The sequence below is a fragment of the Acanthochromis polyacanthus genome, chromosome 6 (genome assembly GCF_021347895.1).
Source record: "Acanthochromis polyacanthus isolate Apoly-LR-REF ecotype Palm Island chromosome 6, KAUST_Apoly_ChrSc, whole genome shotgun sequence".
Classification (NCBI taxonomy): domain Eukaryota; kingdom Metazoa; phylum Chordata; class Actinopteri; family Pomacentridae; genus Acanthochromis; species Acanthochromis polyacanthus.
Window position 1 is genome coordinate 27,225,724 of NC_067118.1, and position 26,064 is coordinate 27,251,787.

Consider the following 26,064-nt stretch of genomic DNA (forward strand, 5'->3'; position numbering starts at 1 on the left):
AGAACACCTTTGAATCATTTTTTCGTCTAATATTTTCGTGCCAAACTGTTTGCATGGCAACACGTCATATGCAGTCAAGCCCGACATTATTCATACCCCTAGCAAATTTTGACTTAGTTATTTTTATTCCACCAGCAAGTTTTTTTTTTGATTGGAAATGACACAGGTGTTTCCCAAAAGATAATAACATGATGTACAAGGCATTATTGTAGAAATTAAATTAAATTACTTCTCAGCTTTATTTACATTTAAAAGTAACTTTAAGTTAAAATTTGCCAGGGGTATGAATAATTTCGGGCTTGACTGTATATTACAAAGTATGATTCTGGCTTTTAGAGGCTTCTCAGGATAAAGTTGGTCCCATGTTGTTTGTGTTCCCTAAATCATCCCGGTTGCCTCCACAGGTCCCACAGATCTGAGCATGAAATCCGTCGGCCCGAACTCCACCTCCTCCAGCTCCAACAGTCACGGTCAGGGAGGCGGCGGCGGTGGAGCTTCGGCTCAGCTCAGCCCTCCGGAGGTGACGGCGGTGAGGCAGCTCATCGCAGGGTACCGGGAGTCCGCGGCCTTCCTGCTCCGCTCAGCAGACGAGCTGGAAAACCTGATCCTGCAGCAGAACTGAGTCCGAGCCAAACCGTGCCAACACCCTCCAAGCCCCCCGCCGCCTGTCCACCCCTGTCACACACATTTGGGCAGACTTTCAAAGACACAGTTGTACACGAGGGATACTGCAGTGCACAGTGGGTCCTGTAGGTATGAAACCTTCACTTATTCCCACATGTTTATGTATTTGGACGGGCCGAACATATCACAGGCTGACAAATGTTTATTTATGCATTTGGTTCACTTTGACCTTAGTGCCCTGTTATCTGTAGCCATTCATCCCACTCAGTTCATTTTACCACCTGAACCTCCATTCGTCTCAGGAAGCGATGATTTATGTGAAACAATGATGTGCATTGGTACTCGCACTGAGGTGTCCAATTAGCTTAACCACCAGATCGCCAAATCAGCTCGTTTGTGCCGATGTTTGGACAAATGAATAGTGAAATAGCAGTGAATTAGCATCATTACATCTCTCTATTTTTACACTATTGTAAAATATGCTGTACAGTGGCATGATTTGATTGGGTCGTCTGAATAGAGTCATTTCTAAATGATAACCAGAAGTCCGTAGATGAATCGCTGCTAAAAGATGTGGCGACCTGCCACTGACCTGCTAACCTCAACAGCTACTGTCGGATGTGCTGACTTACACATACGCAAAAAAGAAAGAAATGAAAGCAGTAGAGAAAAAAGGGGAATATCAACATGACAGTGTTTGACAGCGTAGAGATTGACCAGAGGAACAGATCTATCACCGTGTGGTCAAAATGATACCTCGGTTCTAAGAGACAAAGACTCATTACCCAGCTTGACTTTATTCTCAGTTATTTTATTATGAATATTTCTATCACGGGCAGTTTCTCATTACTTAAAGGGAAGGAGGCTTTGAAGAAGCCTGGGTATGCAAATTGAGGTCACAGACACCTGTCAGGGAAAAAGGAGATTAATATATTGTTTAGACTCTTGGTTTATAACCAGTGCTACTGGAGAAGTGGAAAAAGGTGCAATATTGAAGATAATCAGTAATGGTGTGCTTACTGAAGTGACTTGCTGAGGCATTCGGAGGCGTCTGATGAGGGTTCGTAATTCACCACAATCCTCTCCCGCTGTAACTGTCGAGTTGTAAAAAGAAATGATATCCCATGCAGCATTGTAGCCAATTTCAATGTTGTTGTTTGTTGTTGAATAACTGATCTTTATCGCTAACCTCAGAACTGAGGCACTTTCATGTGTTGGGATCAGTCATCCGTAGTGTCAAAAAAGGAAATGGGACCTGGCAGAAAAATGAGACTTAATGTTGCACGTCTTTTGTTCTTTTCTCTTTTTTTGTGGTTTTGGGTTATTTTGTGAAGGAAATGTTCAAGTGATTGTTCTTCAGTTTAAAGGGCACATAAAGCTCCATGCATCCATTACTGACAGTCAGGTGAATGCAGCGTGCTGGATGCAGCGTGAGCATGTGAGTGGGATGCTCAGACAAAAGAAAACTCCTTCGTCCGTCCGTGCGTCTGTCTGTATCGTCCCCTCTGACCTCAGCAGTTTCAAACCCCATCTCCACTTTCCTCATCGATACCACGTCTGAAAAACACACTGTCTGAAAAAGAAGCAAGAGACAATCTTTGAAAAAGATGTATTCGCATCACAGTTTACTCTCCCAGCTTTCTGCTATGGTGTGTGTGTGTGTGTTTGTGTGTGTGTGTGTGCGCGGTCTGAGGACACACAAGAGTACACAAAGCAGATCTAGAGCACAGTCTCACAACTTTAAATGGTGAGTCACTCAGCACAAAAAACTGTTGTGTGTATGTGCATTTTTAAAAAAAATCCTTTCTCTCTTTTTTTTCCGTTGATGTAAGTGTTGGTGTTGACAGTGTGTTGACTCACTGTTTGTGTTATAAGTGGAATGACCCAGTTTGTACAACATCAATCTGTGAAGATTTAATTCAGTAGGCTCAAACATTCCAAACAATGACAATGACTCTTCAAGCAGCCAGAAATGGCTCGCACCTTATTGATTTGTCAAAGTTTAGAGAGATATATTTCTGTATTTATCACAAATCTTATCAAATGTATCATTAATCAGTCTATATCTGTGTCATCCATCAGTTTCACCACCAGGCCAGTCTACAGTTAGACCTGCATGTCCTAAACGACCATCCCACATTTCAGTGCCATGTCACGATCGGGCTGCATTTAATGCATTTTCATTTAAATTCTATTATCTATTGCAAGTTTGGAAGCACTTTATAGCTCAGGATTAAGGTAACATAACACAGAGATTTGAGTGTGTCTTTACCTCATTTGGGATATCAGCTTCAGTTCAGAACACACAGAGAACTGATTATAACAAAGGACAGTTTGACACAGCTCACAATCAGAGGCAGTTTTCATCTATAAGCGACAGCAAACTCCTCCTTTGTCAGAGCTCAGTTTGAACTCATCAGTGCGTCTCGGCCGTCTGAGGGGTGTTTCATGAAGGAGGTCCAAATCCTGACCAGAACGGATATTTACTGCACGTATTTTCCCACATCGCTATAGTAATATTAACAAAAAGCTAATGGTTGCAATCCAAGTCAAATCTGACACATCAAACATTGATTTCATTAGTTCAAAGTGAAGAAAAACAACACACATTGAACTTATAGCAAGATTAAAATGTTACAGCAAAAACAAAATCATTACAACAGAATTAAAGAGAAATTTTAGCCAAATATTAACTCAGACTGCTGCTGTGCTCTTGTTCTGATTATGACATGAGGGTTTCCCATCTGTCATAAATGACTTTATGTGTAGTTAAAGCTTAAATTTGCAGCATAAATGCAGATGTACAGGAGACAACATACAGTTTCATAAGTATTTACAGCAAGTTTACATTTTAGCAAAAATAATTTTGCATTTGTGGGAACTTTAAGTAGCTGTAAGCAGGATTTGTAATTACAGAAACCTATTTAACCCCTTAAACTTCAGTGTACCGCCGGCGGTACACCTACTAATTTGCATAGGAATTTCAAGAATGTCCGACGGCTGCAAACACGATTATACAAACACTATACGCCGATGGAAAGCTTAGATTCTCATGAATCCGCCGGTATTAACCACTTTCAGATGTGATTACCACAGCGGGTGAGAAAAACACATTTGTCCTACAAAAACGAATATTCATCCATCCGTTCTCTATACACGGCTTCAACGCACACAGCGCGACTCACATTTGCGGGTTCATTATTTCACACAGAAAAAAATATTCCACAAAAAACGGCCATAATCCAACCTTTTACATCCAGACGACACAAGCCAGTAAACTATTTTGTCCAAAACATGTCTTGAAGTCGGTATAAAATCCACGAATCGGTCGTTTTCAAGGAAATGCACCTCGCGATGCGCGTCCAATATTCCCTGTATTTTTCGTCATTTTTTAAATTTAAAAATAGAATATTAGCGATTTTTTGTACTGAAAACGGCTGGAATTGACTGAAGCTTAAAGGGTTAAAAGCAGCGTAAGAACAGAAAATGATTGTGTGAATCAGTTTTATGGAGTTTTAATGAGTTTCAACTCATTATTTAACTGTTTGTCTCTTAGATTTAAAGCAAACACACATTCACACAATGCTGATGAATCCCATCAGTAGCAGGTAAATGTCTGAGTTTTAAACAGCACCTAGAAGCATGGCACAAAAACAAACAAAAAAAAACAAGAAAGTATAGAAGAAGCATTTATGATGCGCCGGATACAAAGAAAAAAAACTACTGTTAGGAGTTCAGAGGGAAGATTTCAATTTAAAAAGGGAACACTGGAGGCTTTTGTTCTCATCGCATCGTTTTTGCTGCAACAGAAAGATAATTTCAGTGTTCAAGCAGCAGACTGATCAGAACATATTTAGCAGCTAAAGAGGGAAATTTGTCCCTTTGGAGTTGGTAGAGACCAAAACAGAGCTAAAAGACAAAACTGGACTTACATTCTTCAGGTCAGACTTTTCCTAAGCCTCCTTTCTGAAACATTTTCCCACCTTGCTGAAGGAGCCCAGACTTTGTGAAACACTCCTCTGGGCTCAAACAGACGCAGTCATAGATGTCCGTGGGACCTGAGTCCTCACACATGTCTTCCTCGTCTCCTCCAACCGGCTCGTCTGTTACTGTAGCCATAGCAGATCCTTTACACTTCATGTCTCGAACTCAGTGATGTTGAATCTCGTCCCATTTCCACAACCAAACTCTTGCTTGCAGATTCTGTCTTAAGTCTACGCTGAGCGACGTTTTAGCTGTGTGCTGGAGTTACTGTGATCAGCGGCAACCACTTGTTGTCATGTTGTTGTTTTTGTTTTGTTTGTTTTTTTTTCTTCCTAATAATGCCCAATGGATTTTCTCTTTGTATTGACTAGACAATGTAATCTATTGGTGTTGATTAAAAAATGCCCTGGTAGCTTGTGGATTGCTAAAGTGGTCAGATAAATGTACTGTATAGCTGTACAAAGAGTGATAAAAGATGTTTTAAACCTTTCTTTTTTCTGTGGGTACAGCACTGTTTAAAAAAAAAATCAAAGTGGTTTTAGCCCTTGCCTGTTTTAACTTATCATTTGGTGATGGTCTGTATTACTTCTATTGTTATTTATATTATTTCAATTGTTGCCTCTCCTGCACTGATAAGAGACTGTAGCTCTGTGCAGGGGGTTGTACTGTAAACCTGTGTGAAGCTTTGTATTTTCCCCTCTGGTTTTGGACTCAGTGAAAGTGTGATGTTTACATGTACAGTTTTTCAGAATACTTTGGTTCTCGTTTGTTTTTGTGTTTTATTCAGGCGAGTTTTATTTTCCTCCTCTTTTCCTCACCGATTCCCCTAAATCTGTGTACATTTGCCCAGATATTTTCCTTTTCGTTGTTCCATTGCATCAAGTGCAGATGTGACCTCTTTGACTCCTCGGTCACATGGTCAGAGTGTGCCGTGGCAACTGGCTGTGGTCGGCTCGGCGTTAGGGTGGCTTCCAGCATTTTAAAAGGTTAATATTAAGTAAACGGGAGCTTCACAACTTCTCAAAGTGGACCAGAAAAGATATATCAAGGATTAAGATGACTTTAATCAACTGTTTTCAAATATTATTGTGGCCTAAGTGGAGAACAGTGGGGCGTAGGTACATTTATTATACAAGTGCTCATAATCTTTTAACATCCCGGCCGTGTTGTCAGGGAGAACTCCTTGTCCTTAACCCGACTGGTGCCCTGAAAGGTACACTTTGACCTGTTGTAATATCTCCTCGGTAACATAAAAGCCATTCCCCTCTCCTGGCCTTTTAAGGGGAACCCATAAACCTCAGGAAATACTGAATCTCCAAGTTAAGTTTTTATCCGCTGATTTCTTCTGAAATGAGATTTAAGTCTCTAAGGAAACCATTAACATTTATATGAGATGTCTATTGTTTTGTACATTTATCATTGTGATTTAAAAGTGGAGCTTTTTCCAGTACCTGTGACTTAATATTTTGATTTTTTGGAGTGTTTATAGGTATGGATATTTATTATTATATGTGAAACTACAAAAAGACAAAAGAAAAAGGTTGAACCTGTTTCATTTGTATGTTTCATGCAAAACTGTCCAGGTGAGATTCTCTCTGCCTCTTACATATCACTAATGAGGGACCTGTGTTTGTTTGGAAATAGCGCTTTTTCAGTGTTGCATCAACGCTATGGAAAAAAAAGTTTAAAAAAAAAAAACAACAAAAAACACCAGTGGTTTACCAACAGCAGAGTTGCAAGGCTCTCCTCTTCTCCTGAGATGTCAGTAATTGAATAAAACAGTGCGATGAGCTATCAAACTGAGATCTGGCATGTGGTTTCCTTTTTTCTTTCCTTTCTGCAAACACAAGACTCAGACGGAAAAGGAATAACAGAGGTCCTCACTGCTTATTCACTGTGTTGTGCACAAGAGGGCAGCAGAGTTACAGCAAACAGTGACAGAAATGATGAACAGGGACTGTAGAAAAGCAGCCTGTAGCTCCCACTCATATTTAGGCAACAACATTATGCTGTTCAGTTACTGAGTAATAATATCTGGATCAATTACAGTCCACTATGTGTAGCTTTACTCTCCCAATTAAGTGTGGGGAGAATAAGCAGGCCTGTGAGGTTCTTACACATGAAAATAGAGTGAAATATTATTATTGCAAAGCAGAAACAATGAGATTCCAGAGTTCAAACTAATTACCAAAGAATCTGGTTTTACTAAAGTACTCTTGTATTATTAATATTAGATAAGTGTCCCCAGAGAAAATCAGGTGAAGTGTGTGATTCTGTGCAAAGACTGTTAATATTTCGGGCAGATTTATTGTCCCTCTCCCTCCCACGGTTCTTTTTACCCCCATTGATCATGCACAGGACGCGCTGGTGTAGAATTATATGGATCGATCTGTGCCACGTCCTTTGCCATGGCTTTGTTTTAGAGTAGAATCACGTATTCCACCATTAACTCTTTGAAGCACAAAACTTCCACTCAGATTTCTAAAGCATTCCATATTTTTTTTTGTGGGGAAAAAGCCAGAATGACACACTTTATCAGAGCCAGAAACTGTAAAATGAGGAAGACAGGGCACATTTTCAACTTTCTAAAGGTCCTTAAACTATCATGTGTAAAGTGCAGTTATGGTGGGAAAATAAAGCAAATCTAAGCTCCGAACTTGGAGAAACTGCTTGGATGTTAGAGGGTTAATTAGAAAACTAGCTATAAAGCTAATAATAATACATGTTTATGACTACAAACATAAAAACACATGGATGGATGTAAAGTGAAAAGGGAAGCGCTGACTTTTTTTAGTTTCGACTGAAAAAGTCATAAACAAGCTGCATATTATTACATGTATGTGATGCACAGACTCACTGTTTCTTTATTGCTATGAGGAAATGCTATGCTTAAGGATGAGACTAGTTATTTTTAGCAGATTAGCATGTTAGCATTTGTTAGTTAGCACTAAATGACATAAAAAAAACAGCTGAGGCTAAGGTGAAAGAAAAGGTCATTTTTTTTGCAAGTGTTTTGTGATGAACCATACTGACCCCATGGTGGCGCTTGATGAACACTGCTGCTGTTGTGATTCATAAAAGAAGCGGCTGTTGAGCTGCTAAAGGTGCAGAAATTTCACTCACAGCCACAAATGTGAACCTTGCTGTAGTTTCACCTTGAGATGGGTGATTAACAGTTTAAATTCACAATCTGGAAAACTTTTTTTTTTAAATTATTTTGCAATAAAACTAATTTTAATTGCAGTTATGCTTACAACATAAATACAAGATATGTGTGTCCAAATGTTCTGATACGTGACTTCTAATATTAGCTGCCTTGTCTCATCTGTCCAGTCCGGTCCAAGCTCATACATTTTAACTGTCTGTCATTTCAAGCTGGAAGTGGATCGTTGGTGTCGGATATTTTGGCTCGGCTTATCTAGGTCTGGCGAAATTCTCATGGTCTTGTGGGCACACTGTGTTTCCATTCAACCCGAGTCAGCATTCCCACGGAGTAAACGCAAACCAGCCATGACCTCCATCCAAATGCACGCTTTCATAACACTTTACTGGGAAAAAATAGTTATCAGTTACAGTGAGTAACAGCAGTAATTGTTATGCAAATGTTTTTAAGATATTGAAAGTAAAATGCAGAATCACCGTGTTTTTTTGGAGAGAAGACGATATAAATCTAACATAAAACTGAAATTACATAGAGTTCTCATCAATAAAAGCATTGACAGAATATCTAAAACAATTTAGTAGAGTCCTGTAGTAATAGCACAATGAAAATATACTCAAATACAAGCCACAGTTGAGGTGTGTTATCCACACAATTAGACTATCAACTCATTAGGATGTAAGAATCCTATGTAACTGTCAAGTGTTATGTATTATCAGTGAATTATTATTACTCTTCCATTTATGTGTGGAAGCATTATATGTTGCAGCAAATTAAATAAGCTAAGCAACTAATGGCAATAACTGTTGAGTAAAATAAATACAAATATTATTTTATTATTAGAAATATTGCTGGTTGTATTCACTCACTGTGTTGTTAGCAGAATGAGGCCACAGCAGCTGCATGTCCCAGTTAGCAGAATGAATTTTCTGCACAAATTTCTGCATGACAGTTTTGTTATTAATGACCAACTAGCCCTTTTCACCTTAGGCTTGATTTACAGCCTCATATTTTTCTTTAAAGGTTTCACCTTGACAGAGGGATGGCACGAACCAAAGCACTTGTAAACTTCACCTGTGCAACATGCGATAAACTGTCCAATGCAGACGTTCATGACAGGTTCTTTTTAAATCTGTTTCTCAGGGTATTTGTAAAAATAGGAACTCAAACAAAGTACAAATTAACACTGTGCAGCTGCTTGTGTCGACGCTGAAAGCCTCTCAGACACGCGTTGACTCACACGAGGTTCACTGTTCACGTTCTTGGCTCATGCTGCCCCTCCAGTATGGATCTAAAACTGGACGACACTCGAGCCCCTGCAAACATTCTGAAGCCCTTTACCTGAAAAGACAAACATCAGTCTGAAAGTGTGTGTTGCACGTATCTTTTTCTCTTATTTTATCCATCCAGACCAGACTTTAACATTTGGGGGGAGTCACATGTTGGACTTTTTGGCAGCTTTGAGTCATGAGCCAGGTGCCTTTGCCCTGGATTCTACTTTTATCTTTGGGCCACTTGACGTGCATGAGTGCTCCGAGTGGCCATACCACAATTTTCCACTGACCGTGGCCAGTTTACTGCAGGGTTCAAAGGAAGACTCTGACCCATGATGCGTTGCAGAAAATATGATTCAAGGTAAAAGTCTCTCCACATAAAACTTTTATCCAGAAGTGTTTTTCACACACAAATGAACAAACAACAGTGGCAAAGTCCAACATTTCAAAACACCAAATTATACCAGACAAACAGACAAATAAACACAAAGCACATTTACAAATAAATGACACATGATCATTATTACAATAGTTTAAAACTTATAGGGACTAATTAAGTGTTGTTGTTTTTTTTACAACATAGTAGAGTGGAAGGACACCAGGGAGCTTAATGTAGTAGAAATCTTCCATTTTCTGTCATTGTCAAATGCACATAGTCACTAGCCTAGACCCAGCTCTTAAGACACAAGGGTCTAGGAATGCTTGACAGGGAGGGAGGCGGGCTAAAAGGTTGTCTTTCAAATCACTCTGCAGCAATTGGGTAGGTATACAACCAATCAGTGCAACGAATAGGCTCCTGGAGCGCCGGATTGTGGCTAAGTCCCATTAGCTTCCCAACCAGCGGAGCCAACTGGTATATTAAGGATTTGCCATATCCCGTCGGCATAAGTCCAAATACGTCTTTCTTCTCAGTGAAACACTTCAGTGCCGTCCTTTTTTTATCTTTCAAGTTGAATTTTAGCTTCAAATCTTCAAGGGCTGTGGCCAAAGCCGAGTCGAAAGATAACTGTTTATTGTGCGCCGGTTGTTTCTGTCAGAATCGTCACGCCTCTGTCGTCACTTAGTTACGCCCGCCTTCTGACTCTACACTTCATGGTGATTCATCCGGTCAGTTTTAGGAGCATCCAACCTCGAGCCTTATGGAGGGTAACTAGTCCCACCCTGGCAGAGAGTTAAATTCGTTGCCGTGGGTTGTCTAGCTCGGCTAGGCTACATATTCACCATTTTTGCAGCATAAATGTGCCTTCAACAAACCTCCCTGTTATAATAATCATGAACACTGATCAGCAAAGTGTTGTTTTAAGTTTTTACTGTTGGATGCATCAGGTGGTAAGGAGCCTTCCGTTGAAAACTCTTCAGTCTGGTGGAATTCCCATTCATGTGGCAGAAGGATAAAGTTGAAAATGTGTATTCCAGGCTATAAAAAACAGCTGTTTAAGCACATTAATTAATTAATGGGAAATATGTCAGGTAATAAACCAGACTTCCACTTTAAGTTCTGGCTCTGCTTTTAACTACAGTACAATACTTTAAGCTTTAAGCAAGTTTGTTATTTTTATTTAACAACTGTCTCACTTTTTATTTCTTAAAGTTTTGATGAATACCGGGTTCCTTATAAGACATAGGGTAAAAGCATTTTCTGATTGGACACTGGTAATGGGAGCGGGATAGTGTAATTTGTCTATATTTACCAAACACTTCTAAATAACATATTCTGTATCATAAAAACATTCTACTAAAGGTTATGTTTGGAAAGATCGTTTTAACATCAGGGGAGCGTCTGATGACTGTTTGACCCATCTATCCACCCAGACCTCCTCCCTGCAGAAACCTTCAGTTTCTTTTGTCATCTTGATGTCCTCTGACTTCCTGGATTTTTAGGTAAACTTGTCGTTTTGGGGAGCTTGCTGAAAGAACTAATGATGCTGGTGTTCTTGGGAAGAAGACGCCTTCATGGATCTTCACTGGCGCTAAGAAGTCTAACTTTATTTAGTAATTATACTTTATTTGTATTCCCAGTGATGCAAGCAACTTAATTTCCAATGAAGACCCGGCCAAGACAGCAGCATTACAAGTCCCAGACAGGACAACACAATTACTGGGGGTAGATGTGGTAAAGAAACAACAACAAAAGAAAAACAATGGTCCTTGATATCCTGTTTGAGGAATACCCCAACCTGTACATTTATATGTGAAAATGACCCATTAAAAAGACAAGACGTCTGTTCTTCATTGGTCAAATAACTATCAAGTCAGAAAATCTTGGTGTCTTGTGGTCTGGACAGAATTATTAATGGGGACAGAAATAAAGTGATAGACTGCATATGAAGCCCTTGATGGCGTCAATTAAAGGTTTTCTGAAGACTGATTTTAAAACTCAGTCTGGTGGCTCCTGTTCATCCCCATCTTGGCGGTGCCTGAGTCCTCCTAAATCCCGGCTAATCTAAAAATCAGCAAAGACGTGGAGCGTGAGTGGAGCTCAGGCGGCTGTGCAAACATCTCTGGACAAAAAACTGTCATGTCACCTGCCTTAGTCTTTATACAGTTGAATCAGGTGAGTTCTTTATAAAAAATAAAAATAAAAAACTCACCCCCACACTTGTCATGAATGGGGAAATTAGCTATTGAGACCAAAATTGTTTTTTGAGGCAAACTGTAAACATGTATGTGTTAGCAGTAAGGGTGGACATTTTAACATGGGGGTCTGTGAAGATTGGCTCACTTTTGGAACCACCTTCAGCCTCTGGGTTTGGCCACTGTTGTGTTGCCACTTTGGTAAAGAACATTCTTAGAAAATCGCTGCTTTAAGAAATTAACAGTTTTGCTCCTTGTTGTAAACACAAAACATGATGGAGGCAGTTGTCCAGAGAATGAACAACTGAATCTGAGGGAGAATTACCGATGCTGGGGGTACGGATGATCCTTATCCAGCATCAAAGGGTGTAGGGGATGGAGTTTCACAAATTATCCGACCATTAAACATCCAGTTCAAGCAGACAGAATATGAATTCCGATTAACAATACTTGACCTAAATACTTCAATTTCTTAAATAATAATCTGTGTCCTGCCACTTTTGTAACCTCTCTTGAAAAACATCCCTGTAACTCATTGTTACAAAACCTGTGTCTTTCTGCAGGTTTCAGGAACAGTTTGTTATTTCCTTTTTTTGAGCTCATCTGTGATGTTTAGCTGTAGCGAGTGTTGAACTTTGCACAGAGAAAACCAGGCTGCCCTCTGGAGCAATAAAAAAAGAGATCTTCATGGTTGGAGATTCTCGTGCCAGCGAAGCCACACAAGTGTGTTTGTACTTGGCCGGGATCACAGGACAGTTTTAGACCCAAGTGCCTCCCTGATACACTGCCAAGAACATGGCGGCTTTAGAGGGCATCCAGGACGGATCAGGCCTTTTTTTAAAATGAGCAGAGTCACTTGGAAGTCTGACTACATGAATCATGTCTTTGGTTCCTCCGATGCCAAAACGTTTGTCCCAGTATGCAGCTCTAAATGCTCAGCACTGAAAAAGCCTGACTTCAGTGTTTGGACAGAAAGATTACCTTACAGCGTGAATAGACTGTAGCCGGACTTTGTTCAGTCTATTCTTAGTTGTCAGTCAGTGTCCACATTGCAAAATGTTCCCCGTTTTTTCATGGAAAAGTCATTTCAGAGAACCAGAGCACTTACTGATCCTAATAACAGTTACTAGTAAAGCGTGTCATCACAGCACAGAGGAGAACTTCACTAGAAGCATATTATGGAAATTGTGATGGATTTTTTTCTAATAAGGTCTTACAAAGGTATTGCCAGGAGCTTCAAAAGTTACTTTGAGAATAAAAGATCTTCCCTCAGGATGCCTTCTGGTCTAGATGTTAGATCTTCATTCAGCTCAGTGAACATTTTCTCTTACTGTGAATGCATCTTAGTATGTTTAACTGCTGTTTTTGGATGATTTTTTTGTTATGGTTAATTGACATGATATGTTATTCTTTTTGTATTTATTTAATTATATGCATACGTAACTCTCCTGACATTAAAAACACAACAGTTATTCAACAAACTGTGACACATTGCATTTAACAGAGCAAAAGGATCTCAGGAGAGCATGAAAAGCTTTTTTCCTGACAGCTTTTGCAACATGACCAGACAGAATCTTTTACGACGTGACGTGGAATTTTAAAAATGCTGCTTAAAACAATTCCAGTGGCAGATTTAGGACAGCAGCAGGTGGAGGCTTTACAGTCATGTTGACCGGTTATTATGGTAGCAACAGCAGATAAGTGACCAAATCTCACACATAAGTCATTTTATTTTATGTATTATTATTCTTCATAACCTTTACTCTCTCTCATCGTGTCGTTTCCAGAAGCTGGTGACCCACATCCAAGCAAAGGTAATCGCTTACATAAGCCCGATAAAGGCCTGCATGAATCACTTCTAATCATATCAATGTTAAACAAGATTAGGTCTATTAAGTAGGCTGCATGTGTTTCCCCAACACAGTTATAAAACAGCTGCATCCCATGAACAGCGGTGAGTTTGACGATTACTAAAAACACTGAACAGGTCAGGTCACATTGTTTTCCTAAATAACATTCGTGTTTGTTTTGGCAGCTGGCCTGCAAAGCTTCATGGAAGCAATCAAACGTGACACACGGGTGCTGAGTGGAAGCATTTTATTGTTAATATAACAGTGTTGTAAGAACATGAAAAACTTTGTACATACTTGAGCTTTTTTCCTTTTAAACCTTTGGTCATAATACAAAGATAATATACACAAGCAAAACCAAAAAAAGCCAGCTCTACTGACTAAAGGTGCAAAAACGCCCTCATCAAAACCATCGTGTCCATCTCCGGTGTCGGACTATGTCATGGATGGCAAGCTGAGGGTGAGCGGGGTGGGAAATGGGTGAGGTAGGGGCAGGGAGACATGGGTCTAGGAGGCCGTTGGTGGAGGGGTTGCTGGTTCGAACTTCCCGTTTTCACTGCTTTCACTGGCTTGTCTTTTCAAAACCATCTCCCTGGCGATGCAGGTCACCTGACCGTCGGCCACTGTGTAGGTTCTGTTCCTGCAACAGCAAGAAGTCACACTTTAAGTCTCCACAACCAAAACAGTCACAGGCTTTCAGTTCACTCCACTGCGGTTACATGTGTAGCACTCACTTTTGATTTTCAGAACCATTCTGCATGCCGGGCTGGTTCTGTTTTGCAAAGAAAAATGAAGTCCACCAGTGACCAGAGTCCTGCCTCGGAAGTCCTACAAGGAAGACAATGGAACCTTAGTTGTTTTGCTGCAGAAAAATGCCACTTTATTCGATTTTTAAAAAAAATGATAGCAGGTTCTTCTCCATACCTGGATGGTGTGGAATGACCTCTCCTGAGTATTCAACGCTGCCACAAGAGCTGCTGCTGGAGGAGGACCCCAGGCGTCCTGCAGGAAAAACATTTCGACATTTACTTCAGTTGATCAAAGACAAAAACAAGCTTCTAAAAAATGTTTTCTGAATTTCCTTTCTCTGAAATGAGTACAATATAAATGCGTAGAGCAAGTGTGACTCACTTCTATAGTAATCATGGGTGGCGATGAGGGAGCCACTTGATGGAATTGCTGCCATTTTCTCCGACCTTAGGTGTGAAACCGCTCAAAGATATAAAATGGTAACCTAAAGGAGAGCACAGACATTAAAATGTTAGAACAGTGCAGATTCTATTTTCTCCACCCAAAGCTGTACTGCTGTCATCACTGCATTCGAGTAGCACAGTGCTGCAGCCAAACATAGAACCTGATCTTACAGAGACAGAAGCATGTCAGCAACCACAGCATTCACAGAATAGTGAGACACTCAGCAGCCGTTTCAGAGAAGCTGTGCTGCCTTCATTCATGTGATCTGTACTGGAGTCCAGTCCACAGTCCTGCACTGCAGAGTGATACAAGCAGAAGCAGCTGCTTCCGAGAGTCTGGTTTCTCATAACTCGAATAACCAGAATGTGTGAGAGCAGGTCCTCATGTCCAGCTGAGCTCAGAGAGGACTGTGCACCAGCTGACTGCATGATCGACCACTCATAGAGAATGCTTGTATTTCTAAAACTTCCAAGCTGCTGCTGTGTTCAGCCGGGCCACTGCAGGACACTATCAAAACCACAAAACCAAATAAACTGAAGCTTTGCTGAATGTAAAGCAAACAATGTATTGCACATTTAGAAGCTATTATTGATCAAAAAAAGAAGCATATTAGAGTGTCTTGAACTCGGGGCATGTTAACAGCCTGCAGAACCAGCTGAAGGCTGTAAAGCTTAACACCAGGTGAGCAACAGATGGCTTTGGAGATTTCACGCTGCAGGCAAATACACGTCTGCACCTCATAGCCCAGATAAACACAGCAGCTGACGCACAATCACACCACCTATACAGCAGCCAGAGGGGAATTTTACTCGTTATTTAACATTATTTAACATTAGCTGCATGTACTGCAAGAAATGTATATGTGCATGAGTGTACATGTGGTTGTACAGAGAGTAATTTAGTTAAATATTCAATAAATTGTTTGCACTTTTGCCAAAATTGCATTTGTATTTTGTAATGAAGCGAGACAAATGTGAGGGAAAACTAACCAGAAAGACACCAGTTACTGGATTGTTGAAATGTCAGTGAATCTTTCCTATATAGTCAAACACGCAAATGAAGAGCTTTTCATGTTATAAAACACATTATAATGCTGACCTACCTGTAGGAGCAGGATGGTGTTGCTGGCACCAGATGCGGCTGGAAGGTGCGGATGGCTGGAGGTAGAAGAGGTGCTAGTTGTTACGATGGCCCATTTGTGGACGAACTCTCTTGTGCAGACCCCTCTCGGTCACTGCTGCTGCTGTCACTGATCCAGACAGCAGCATGAGAGGCTTTTTATAGGGCTGAGCTGGACGAGTGCTGCTGCTGCTGCTGCACGGGGCGGAGACTGATGCAGCTCCAGGAGGGGACACTGACAGAACGTGCACAGAGAGGCTTTAACCAACCCTCTGAGGGCAAAGACAGGCCTGGTTGACCTGAAAGATTTAGGTTTTAGGGATGAAATGCATGCACACACACACACACACACACACACACACACACACACACACACACACACACACACACACACACACACACACACACACACACAGCAGCGTATTTTTAAATCATTATGAAACTTACTTGATTATTTACAATAAAGGCTTTTTGTTTTGTTTCACAACTTTTTATATTATTGTTTATTTTTAATATTTTATATTGAATAAAGCCTGAGTTTGCGTTACTGCTGAGAACAAAAACTGGACTAAGCCTGCTTATTTTTTTTAAAAATTTTTTTACTGAGGGGACTTTGGGTATCTCTATTTATCACTCCGCTTATAAGAAAAAATTGTCACCTGCAATTAAATACTTTTTTTTGCAAGATTTTAGAAACTGATATAAACTTCAGCATTTAAATTAGTGAGGTACATTTGTGTCACATATAATGCTGCAGGTTCCCAACTTTAATGTTTACATTATTGTGGAGTTTTAACAGGAATGTTTTTATTATTAAAATAATTTGTAATATTAATTTCTTTTCTCTTCATAAACTTTGAGCTATTGTCTGTTGTTTTAAATGTGCCGTATAAATAATTCTGAATTTATGTTAAAATGTAAAATCAGAAATATAATTTATTGCTGATGTTTTTGTACTAAACATAACTGGGACATCCCAGTAAATTTTCTCCTGTGGATTTCAGCTTTTGATTTCAGTAAACGTGGATTCAGTGAAGTCATACTTGGAACTGGTGTCCATAAACTGATATGTAAAATGTGAAGCCTCTAGCACCACCCAAAGGCTCACATGGAGTAAGGTCTTCTGAAAACATTCTCTCAACAACAAAAAAAAACTGTAGAAGATGTAATATTTCCCAGGAAACTTCTCAAGTGAATTATTGACAAGTTGTAAGAAAATATATGTTAAAATCTGAAAATAATGTGTCTTTTTTTGAATACTTCAGAATTATTGTTTCATTTTGACATCATTTTAGAATTAAAGATTTTTACTGGAGGATTTTATGGACTCTCCTTAATCACTATAAAATACTGTCAACAGCGAGAAAAAATAAATAAAATTTCGACACGTATTTAGGAATAAGGCGTTCTATAATCTTTAATATTGAAAAATTTCAGGTAAATTTGCAAGATATATATTGTTATGGATGCTCAGATTTATTATTTGACTTAATCAAGTAAATTCATATTTAGCTAAATAAAATATTGTATTATGGTAGCATTGATATTTGCACTGGTAAATTTCACTGTTGTTTGAGATGTGCTGTTTTCAGGAATAAAGTGTGATATAAATCAGATTATGAATGATATATTATCAAATCATTGTAAAACCCTTCAGAAAACATGAATAAAACTGGTGGCTGGCGTTGTTTTAAAAGAAGAAACGCTTCTAAATACTTAGAGACTAACGCGTGAATAATAATAGTGTGCGTGAACGTGTGCGTGAATAATAAGGTGCCCGTTTCACAATTCTGTTTCCGACTGTGGAAATAAAGGAGCAGCTTATGACCTCGAAAGGAAGCATTGTTAGCTAATGATTCTAACAATAAAATGTGACGTTGAAGCTTACTAAACATTTCAAAAGATGACTATAGTACTATCAAAAACCTGTCAAACGCAGCGACTGGCGTGTCTCCCTGGTGGTCTAGTGGTTAGGATTCGGCGCTCTCACCGCCGCGGCCCGGGTTCGATTCCCGGTCAGGGAACTACGTTTTTCTGGCGTCAGTGGACCCTTTTAGTTCTAGATTACTGTCTTAGGTTCTCTACTTTTGATGTTTTTGTTTAACTTATCTAGTTTTAATAACAGCTCTACCTAAGTTCTCTACCTGTCAATAACAGTACCATCGCTCTGAGGAATCCTTACACTAGCTGGGTTTTACATGTATAATTTTAGAGTCTGACCCTTTTTTTGCATTAGTCAGGAGCTTTGGTATGATGCATAATATTGTAAGATCTTAACTTTAATATTTAAGTAAGTCAGATAAATTTGGATAATAAATAATATTGTATGTTCTCAACAATGATGTTTAAATTAGTCAATGATAGTGCAGGGTCTAAACCTTAATATTTAGATAAATTTAACGTTATTATAACATTATTCCTCTACACTTCAATAAGCTTCTGTTTTAGATGTGGCTTACAAATGACTGACTTGACATTCAGATACCAGAAATATCATTAATTCCTAAATTTTCTCGTAAACTCCCACCTCATTATTCATTAGTCTGGGACATCTCAGTGCATTTTTCCCTGTGGATTTTTCAGCTTTTGATTACAATAAAAGTAGATTAATTATAGCGGTACTGACACTTGACTCTAATGTCCATATAAATAAAACTGTAAACTGTGTGGGCTTTAGCACCACCTAAAGGCCATATGAAATAATAACATTTTCTAAGTAGAAAATCGAATACGAACATTAATGACAAAAGTCGGGACACCATTGTATTGATTTTACTTGAAAATTTGTAACTTACAAAAATACTTTAGGTAATACTGCTGACTTCAGAAGATAAATTTCCTGCTCTCACACTTAAAAATAAATTACATTTATGAAACATACTGAGAATTACAAATTAAAATAGTATCTTTACATGGACTGTCAAAATAAGTTTACATTACAAACATAATACATTCTATTTGTCACTCTGTATTAATTAGCAGTCAGAAATAACAGTGGACATACGGTGTTCACACAGACACGGGAGATATGAAAATAATTCTCTGTGGGATGTCACACAGGTTCATCTCATGTGGTGTGCCGTGCAGATCTTCTTTCAAACCCAGCGGTGTCTCCGTTATTTGTCAGACTGCCAGTCATCTTATCCTGCATGATTCAGACCAAAAACAAGACATCAGTACTGTAATTCAACTGTGTGAAATGCTGCATTCATGTGCCTGCTTTTTTGATAAACTCACCTTCACATTGCCAGCCATTTCCTCAAAAGATTTGAATGTATTGGAATGTCTGAGGAGAGACATGAAGAGCAATTACAACACAAGTATAGAGAGATGTGTAGTTTAAACAGACAAACAACCTGTGGTGTTTTACCTCATAGTCGGGACACTGATGGTGTGGCTGAAGGTGTAGGAGAGGAGACAGAAGGAAGCAGTTTGAGTATTAAAATGGAAAAACAATCCTTAAAATAATAAATACATAGATTCAGAAAAAGCCTAAAAGATCATTTTGATTTGCACAATATCTCTTTGGTGAGGGCTTTTTACTATCGGTGCTCAGAAATGCCAAAAAAACAATCAGAAAATTAAAATGTCTGATTCCCACTGAAGCCTTCATTTAGAGCAGGCATGGACAAACTACGGCCCCCGGGCCACATACGGCCCGTTGGGCTCTTCAATCCGGCCCACGAAATAATTTTGTCAATATTAGAATTGACAAAATTACAGTAAAGACCACAATCATTTGGCCTTCCCCTGCAGTACACAACGCGTGCGGAGACATTGCTACGCGTCTCCGCACGCGAGGAGCCTCCTACGCGCACGGAGACATTGCTACGTGTGTGCAGACCTAGCTCCATGCGCCCAGTGTCTCACAAAACTGTCCTCCTGCGTGCGTGGAGCTCTGATCTACACGTGCAGGGAGAAAACTTTTGACCCTTTGTGGGCGGATACCAGTGCTCGCCACAACCTCCCTATGATTGGCTGTCTGTGACAGCAAGAACTCACCCCCCACGTGGGATGCCACTGTATTGGCGTTGTTTGGATCTACCTACGTGTGTGAGCAGACGTTTAGCGTGATGAACATCAACAAAGCACACCACAGATCCCAGTTAACTGATGAACATCTCAGATCCATCCTGAGAATTGCCACAACCAAATTGACACCAGACTCTGATGCACTGGCTGAAAAGGGTGACCAACAACACTGTTCCTGCTGAAACTGAATGTGAGTATTCTTTACTTTGTCAGTATTGTCTTTAACATGTAATTCATATTAGTTTGCACAAACTCCAACCATCTGATGCTGGTCTGGCCCGTCTGTCGAATTTCAAAAGTCAGTGTGACCCCTGAGCCAAAAAGTTTGCCCACCCCTGGTTTAGAGAGACAAACCTTTTAAGTTTGATGAAATATGGCAACATTTTCTGAATTATCTCGGATGCATCTATCTATCTATCTATCTATCTATCTATCTATCTATCTATCTATCTATCTATCTATCTATCTATCTATCTATCTATCTATCTATCTATCTATTTATCTTCAGAAACTGTTCAAACTCCTCTATTTGCATAACCTATTCTGTCATAAATCTGGATTTAAATGAATATATTGCATAGTTTCCTAACAATCTATACTCAATAATCCAATATAGCAAGATAAAAAAAAGTTTTTAGACATTTCTCTTTGTAAATTTCTTAAAATTTGAGTGAAAATTTTTCATTTACAAAAGTATTTTTTAAAGATTCTCAAATAATAATAATAAAATAAAGAGGTTATCAGTTTCTTACTCATTCTTTAAAAGAAGCTATTTATCATTTAGTGAAAAATATGAGAAAAAGGAGTGAAAATACCCATTGCAATTTTCTGACAATTTAAAAAATTGTTGACAGTAATTTTCTGTCAAATAACTGATTCAGTTTTATTTCATCAGATAGTACATTCATATCAACTGTCTGATCATCTAACAGGGCTAAAGTCTCCATATTTTAGTTCTTATTTCTGCTCAGGTCACCCACACATCCACTTAAGACATGAGACAGAGCTCAGTTTAGTCTTCGAGCTCGCAGATCTTACCGTGGTGGGCTTGGAAGAGGCAGAGCTCTGTGGAGTTGGCAGCAGGAAGATAAAAACAGACACATGAGCAACGTCACACCAGCGTCTGTTTCCACAAGAACAACAACAGATTTATCAGCGACTGCAGCTCACGTCCAGATGTACTAGTGTGATTGGATTATGGTTGTTTACTCGCTAAGCAAAAACACAGGAGAAGATGCTTTCGAACATAAGGTAACCTTTAAAATGTGCTTGTATTCATGCTGGTGTTGGAGGACTCCTCCTAATAACTACTACTGCAGTTTGAGCCACCTACAACTCCATCAACATTTTCCAAAATCTGTCAGTCAACAGACAGATCTGAGGGAGAGAATCTCCTAATAAAGATTCTTACAGATGCATCTTGTAGCATAAAAAGGCAGACATTATTGTAAACAAACCACATAAAAGGACAAAAAATGCATCAGTCCATCTCCCAGTACTTTCAGCATCGAGGCCACCAGCACTGTGTATAAAGAATGACTCAACATGAACTAAAACGTTCATCGTAATGAAAGAAAAGTGCAAAGCTGTAGCTCACTGATGTGTATTCTGGTACTATGGCCTGTCAGTGGGTTGCATTCATTGCTGCTTTTGGTATTTTAAGGGATTTTCTTTCACCAGCTTCATACCTAAAGTGATCTACATTTTAGCATTTGTTAAGGACACAGTATAAAACATGTAGGATCAAATGAATTCTACATTTTATTTAATTATGTTAAAACACTACTGAGAATTTTATTTTTTCATGAAGAGAAATTGTTTGTTTTACTTATGCCCTTTTTATTGTTTTAATACGTTTGCATATGTTTGTGGATTTCTGATGTTTGTATTGTTTTTATCTCTATGTACAGCACTATATAAATACATTTATTATTATTATTATAAGGCCTCTCTGTAAATAATATAGGTATTTAATTTTCTTTTTTTTTATTTTACTACAGTGGTCTCTGTGGGTTTCTGTCCTTTTAACTTAAGTTACTTTATGATGGGTTTTTTGTATATATTTGGAGTTTTGTTTGTTTAGATCTCTCTCTATTACAATGTCTGCTTTCTACAGCACCTTGGATGTTTGTTTAGAAATCTCATATATAAACAGAGTTATTATTACCATCATCATTAATTTTTACAATATCAAAAGCAAGAGTGTAAGCAATAAATATGATTATAGCTTATTCAATTTGGCTGCTTCAGTTTCAGAGTCCTAAATCTCAGATATAGAGATAAAGAGGATCCAAGTAGAGAGAGGTGACACTCATTATGAAGTATTTACATGCAAATAAATGTGATGTGTAATTATCTAAAACATAACTTCTATTCTGGCTCATGAAAAAACTTTATCTCCCAGTAATTATTGTCTATCTTAGTTTCAGATGTAGACTTCTTCTCATAGTGTAATCTAACCTGTAAGCACAGTTTGCGTTTCAAACCACCCTGACATGCTGTCTGCTCGTCGTGCCTCCCTGCTGGCCTCCTGTCTGTCCATCTGTCTGGCTAAATAAGCCAAAGACAGCTTTTCCAACACTTTCATGGTGGCTTGTGCGTTATTAACTCTCATTCTTCCTTCACTCGACATAAGCAGACTCTGGGGATTAGTGGCTAAGCTACAGTTGAATTACAGAGAATTACAACTAGAATCCTGAGCTAATTTCTTCTGATCGTTTTAGATTCATCAGTGGGCCATTTGTAAACAAATAACATTAGAAAATGGTCAGATTCTCTTTGTTTGTTGTGAGCTACTTCTTGTGTACCTCATCTCTGCCAGTCTCCTGGTGATGGCCACCCCCATAGAGGACAGGGCAGCAGATGTCACATGGCCTGCATGAGAGAGACTGTCCCGTGTCCTCACGTATCTAAAGGCAGAAATAAGTAATAGACAGAATAATCAGAATCTGAGAAAAGGTTACAGTATTGTCATCTGTTACATAACAGGTGAGGCACAGAGATATTAACTGAGACGTCGCTAACAAGAAGCTCAAGTACGTCAATGGCTGCAGTCCATCTGGCTGCAGGAGATCTCTTGCTCACTCTGTTTCACTTCAGTCTAGTCCTGCTGCTGCTGGTTAATACTAATGCTCCTGGTGCTAAGTCCGGCTGTAAGGCTATTAACAGGGCACCGATCCAATTTGACCTGGAAAATCTCTTTACTTGTTCCTGAGAAGAGATCCCCCTTTAACATGTGAGCCCAGGACAAAACGGGGGGGAATCCTCGTGCCGTAAAATGTCGTACAAATGTTTTTTTCAGAGTATAATGAGCAGCACTCACACGTTGGAGTGGCTGATGTCATCCAGGGTGGCGGAGGCTGAGAGATATCTGAAAGGACAGAGCGTGCACAGGTCGACAGATTATTACGCTGACTTAAGAGGATGGCCATGACGGTCATTAGCGTGCTTTTATGTAACCACGTCAAACTAAGACAATGCGTGGTAAATGCACTGCCAGTACAGTGGCCCGGTGTCTTAAACCAGAGTTTTAAAGCATTTGTATCACTGTCACATGTTTGTGATTCTCCCAATACACTTACGGTGCTGAGGTCTGGACTTCATGCCAGCCTTTGGACAGGTTCTGTTTGATGTTGCTGAGAGGACTAATGCCCAGCTGCCTCCTGATGTCTGCTGCATAGTTTTCTTTAGTCAAAAGCACCTGCCTCAAGGTGTGGATTTCATCGTCGACCTACGCAAAGGAAAGGAAACCAAATAATTCAGTAGAGACAACAACAAGCAGCTGAAATTACAGTACACACTGAACTGACCAAAAGAGCTGCGGTACCTTTGCAAGTTCAAAACGCAGATTATCTACATCCTCCTGTGTTAGATCTGCGGGTGAGCATCCATTGTCTATTATCCTTGAAGAGAAATGAACGGATGAAGAAGCCCCACTGTAACCTTAAAACAAAGCAAAGCAAAAATATTACATAGACTAAAATAAAATGCCAGATAGATAGTTAGATAGATTTGTAGAATTCAGAGAAAAAGTAAACAGAAAGTAATCATCACAGACAGATAGAAGTAAAGTATGCAAAATGATCATCTATATGAACAAGGACACGTACATATTACAAACCAATGTCACACAACACAGCATTTGAGCCATAAAACACACGTTAAAGAGCACCAAACACACACTCAACAACATAAATGCAGAGCCAGTAAAGTCTTACATTACAATGAAAATAAATATAGCTAACAAATATATTCTTAGACATGAAGCTTGACCATAACCTCCCACAAACAGATAAATTGAGTGCGTAGCTAACATATGTAACTGTTACACACTTTTTAAAGACATAAATTGTTGAAAGGTTGAATAACTTAAACCCTGCAGTAGTTAAATTAATGATAAGTGTGAGTGTTGTGGGTTTATTGTGTTTTTATCTGAGTAAACACATCGGAGCTCTCCTCGGTGCTGAACTCTCTCCCCGGCTAACCAGCTAACAGCTAGCATTACCTGTTGCACAGGATGCTAATGTGGCTAACTTTAATAAACCCACCACAAACACGGCAGCTGTCCACTGAAACAAAACTACATATTCAGCAGGTTACTCTAGAGGCAGTGTGAGCTGGTCTTACCGTGTCGGCTCATTGCTGCCACTTTCTCCTGGGAGTGCTTTATGTCTAGTCTCTGCCAACAGTCTCCATCCAGTCTGTCTGGCAGCAGAATCATTGAGTTATTAGTGGTTCACCTACAGTCACTGTGATCACCACCAGGGGCGGAGCCGAGCGCCAGCACAGGGCACACCCGCCCCACACTACTGCAGGTACATCCAACAACTACTGTGTCTTCAGCAGGGCTTTAATGTGGAGACTTGGTTCCCATACAAATGGACTGTAAAAAGCAGAGAGGTGCTGGACTCATAATGCAGATGATGGTGGACAGGAGCCATCATCTGCTAAAGATAAATGTATTCTGTTTCTCATCTTTACATTTATCCATCTTTATGTTGTTATTTAAATAGCACATGCATTACTTACAGCCTGTTTGGTTTATATACTTTACATGTTCACTTAATTGCTAATTTTGCTAATTTTGTCGATACTGTATCAAACTGTATATATAGTAGTAAGAAAAGAAGAGTGTTTTGAACTATTTGCTGTTATTTTTATGTCACAGAGTTCCCATTTTCTTCAGATAGTATTGAAACTATTCAACATTGGCAAGGCTATAAAATGATATCTGTTGATAGCTGGTGGTATAAATAAAACATAATGTACTGTAAAGAGGATGCCTTTATGGAAAAAAAAGTTCTTATTCTAAAAATTAAATGAAACAGTATTGTATATCCACAGTAGTACAATTTTTATTGTACATTTTTTAAATTAAAATTGTACTTTTAATATCTAAAGAAATCACTGAAAAGGTATTATTTACATATTAAGCCTTTAAAAAAGCAAACAAAAAAATGTACAAAACTGTAAATATTGTCATATTTTTGTTTGTTTTGCTTTTTTGCTGTGGTTAAATCAGAAAAAAACCAGCTATTTGCTGTTACTTGAAAAAAAAGTAAATTAAGGACTCAAAAATGTATCATCCATCCATTATCAATAGATGGCTTAATCCTCATTAGGATCATGGGGGGCTGGAGGCTATCCCAGCTGACTTAGGGTGACTCTGGACTGGTCACCAGTCTATCACAGGGCTACATATAGAGACAAACAATCACTCTCACATTCTCGGACAATTTAGAAACACCAATTAACCTCAGCATGTTTTTGGACTGTGGGAGGAAGCCGGAGTATCCGGAGAAAACCCACACATGCAAACTCCGTATAGAAAGATCCCAGGAAGGCCAGGATCTTCTAGTTGCAAGGCAAAAGTACTAAACACAGAGCCACTATGCAGTCCAAAAAGGTATTATATCAAATGTATTCTATTAAATATTTTGGGGGGCTAAATTTAACCAATTTCTAATCACAACAATGAAAGTGTTTAACTTTTTCTCTAAGTCAAAAAGAAGACCATTTGCATGCTGCCTTGATATTTTGTTTAGATCAACTAGAAAATGTTTACACTGATTTCCTAACAATTCTTAGATTTTATCTTATTGAGAAGAAAGTTTAGACAGTACACAAACTGATCTGTTTTTGTATGTTAGTATAGAATCTGTTTGTCCATATTTTATTAGTGAAAGTATGTATAATTTAGGTTTAGCTGTGGATTTAGTCGAAGCTCTTTCACAGATTCTTGAAGACAGTTTAT

The 26,064-nt window shown here is 39.0% G+C and overlaps 3 protein-coding genes and 1 non-coding gene across 5 annotated transcripts in view; 2 read left to right on the top strand and 2 right to left on the bottom strand.

Moving 5' to 3' along the window:
* nol4la (nucleolar protein 4-like a) overlaps nucleotides 1–6,411 on the top strand; it is a 29,076-nt gene extending 22,665 nt beyond the window's left edge. Inside the window, exon 11 of the mRNA XM_022187947.2 lies at nucleotides 405–6,411. Within this exon, the coding sequence (XP_022043639.1) occupies nucleotides 405–622 (218 nt within the window). The 3' untranslated portion in view covers nucleotides 623–6,411. The remainder of the gene's footprint in view (nucleotides 1–404) is intronic.
* A 7,285-nt stretch (nucleotides 6,412–13,696) lies between these two features.
* ppdpfa (pancreatic progenitor cell differentiation and proliferation factor a) lies at nucleotides 13,697–15,929 on the bottom strand. Its single transcript, XM_022187939.2, has 5 exons — nucleotides 15,763–15,929; nucleotides 14,598–14,700; nucleotides 14,391–14,468; nucleotides 14,201–14,294; nucleotides 13,697–14,106 (listed from the first exon to the last, which is right to left on the bottom strand). Exons 2-5 carry the CDS (start codon nucleotides 14,650–14,652, stop codon nucleotides 13,974–13,976), a joined length of 360 nt encoding a protein of 119 aa, XP_022043631.1. The 5' UTR covers nucleotides 14,653–14,700; nucleotides 15,763–15,929; the 3' UTR covers nucleotides 13,697–13,973.
* A 1,802-nt stretch (nucleotides 15,930–17,731) lies between these two features.
* Nucleotides 17,732–17,803, top strand: trnae-cuc (transfer RNA glutamic acid (anticodon CUC)). Its single transcript has one exon. It is a non-coding gene; the product is annotated as a tRNA-Glu (tRNA).
* Nucleotides 17,804–18,535: 732 nt separating this feature from the next.
* On the bottom strand, nucleotides 18,536–24,570 carry LOC110946378 (tumor protein D54-like). 2 transcript variants are annotated; one of them, XM_022187921.2, is made up of 9 exons: nucleotides 24,438–24,570; nucleotides 23,638–23,753; nucleotides 23,393–23,541; nucleotides 23,134–23,181; nucleotides 22,619–22,720; nucleotides 20,850–20,876; nucleotides 19,150–19,176; nucleotides 19,017–19,065; nucleotides 18,536–18,924 (listed from the first exon to the last, which is right to left on the bottom strand). In XM_022187921.2, the coding sequence occupies exons 1-9, from the start codon at nucleotides 24,529–24,531 to the stop codon at nucleotides 18,847–18,849; spliced, it is 690 nt and encodes a 229-aa protein (XP_022043613.2). In that variant the 5' UTR covers nucleotides 24,532–24,570; the 3' UTR covers nucleotides 18,536–18,846. The 2 variants fall into 2 exon arrangements, with proteins under 2 accessions (XP_022043613.2, XP_022043620.2); XM_022187928.2 differs by having other exon boundaries at nucleotides 20,850–20,934.
* Between the last annotated feature and the right edge of the window lie 1,494 nt (nucleotides 24,571–26,064).

Excerpts from the sequence above, each read along its gene's own strand:
- LOC110946378 (XM_022187921.2), bottom strand. The coding sequence starts at position 24,531 with ATGATTCTGCTGCCAGACAGACTGGATGGAGACTGTTGGCAGAGACTA. Across the intron at positions 22,721-23,133 it reads GACATCAGCCACTCCAACGT|ATACGTGAGGACACGGGACA; the intron begins GTGAGTGCTGCT and ends TTCTGCCTTTAG. Across the intron at positions 19,177-20,849 it reads CCTCTTCCAAGCCCACCACG|CCACACCATCAGTGTCCCGA; the intron begins GTAAGATCTGCG and ends CTACACCTTCAG.
- ppdpfa (XM_022187939.2), bottom strand. The coding sequence starts at position 14,652 with ATGGCAGCAATTCCATCAAGTGGCTCCCTCATCGCCACCCATGATTAC. Across the intron at positions 14,295-14,390 it reads GGTCATTCCACACCATCCAG|GACTTCCGAGGCAGGACTCT; the intron begins GTATGGAGAAGA and ends TCTTCCTTGTAG. Across the intron at positions 14,107-14,200 it reads AATGGTTCTGAAAATCAAAA|GAACAGAACCTACACAGTGG; the intron begins GTGAGTGCTACA and ends TTGCTGTTGCAG.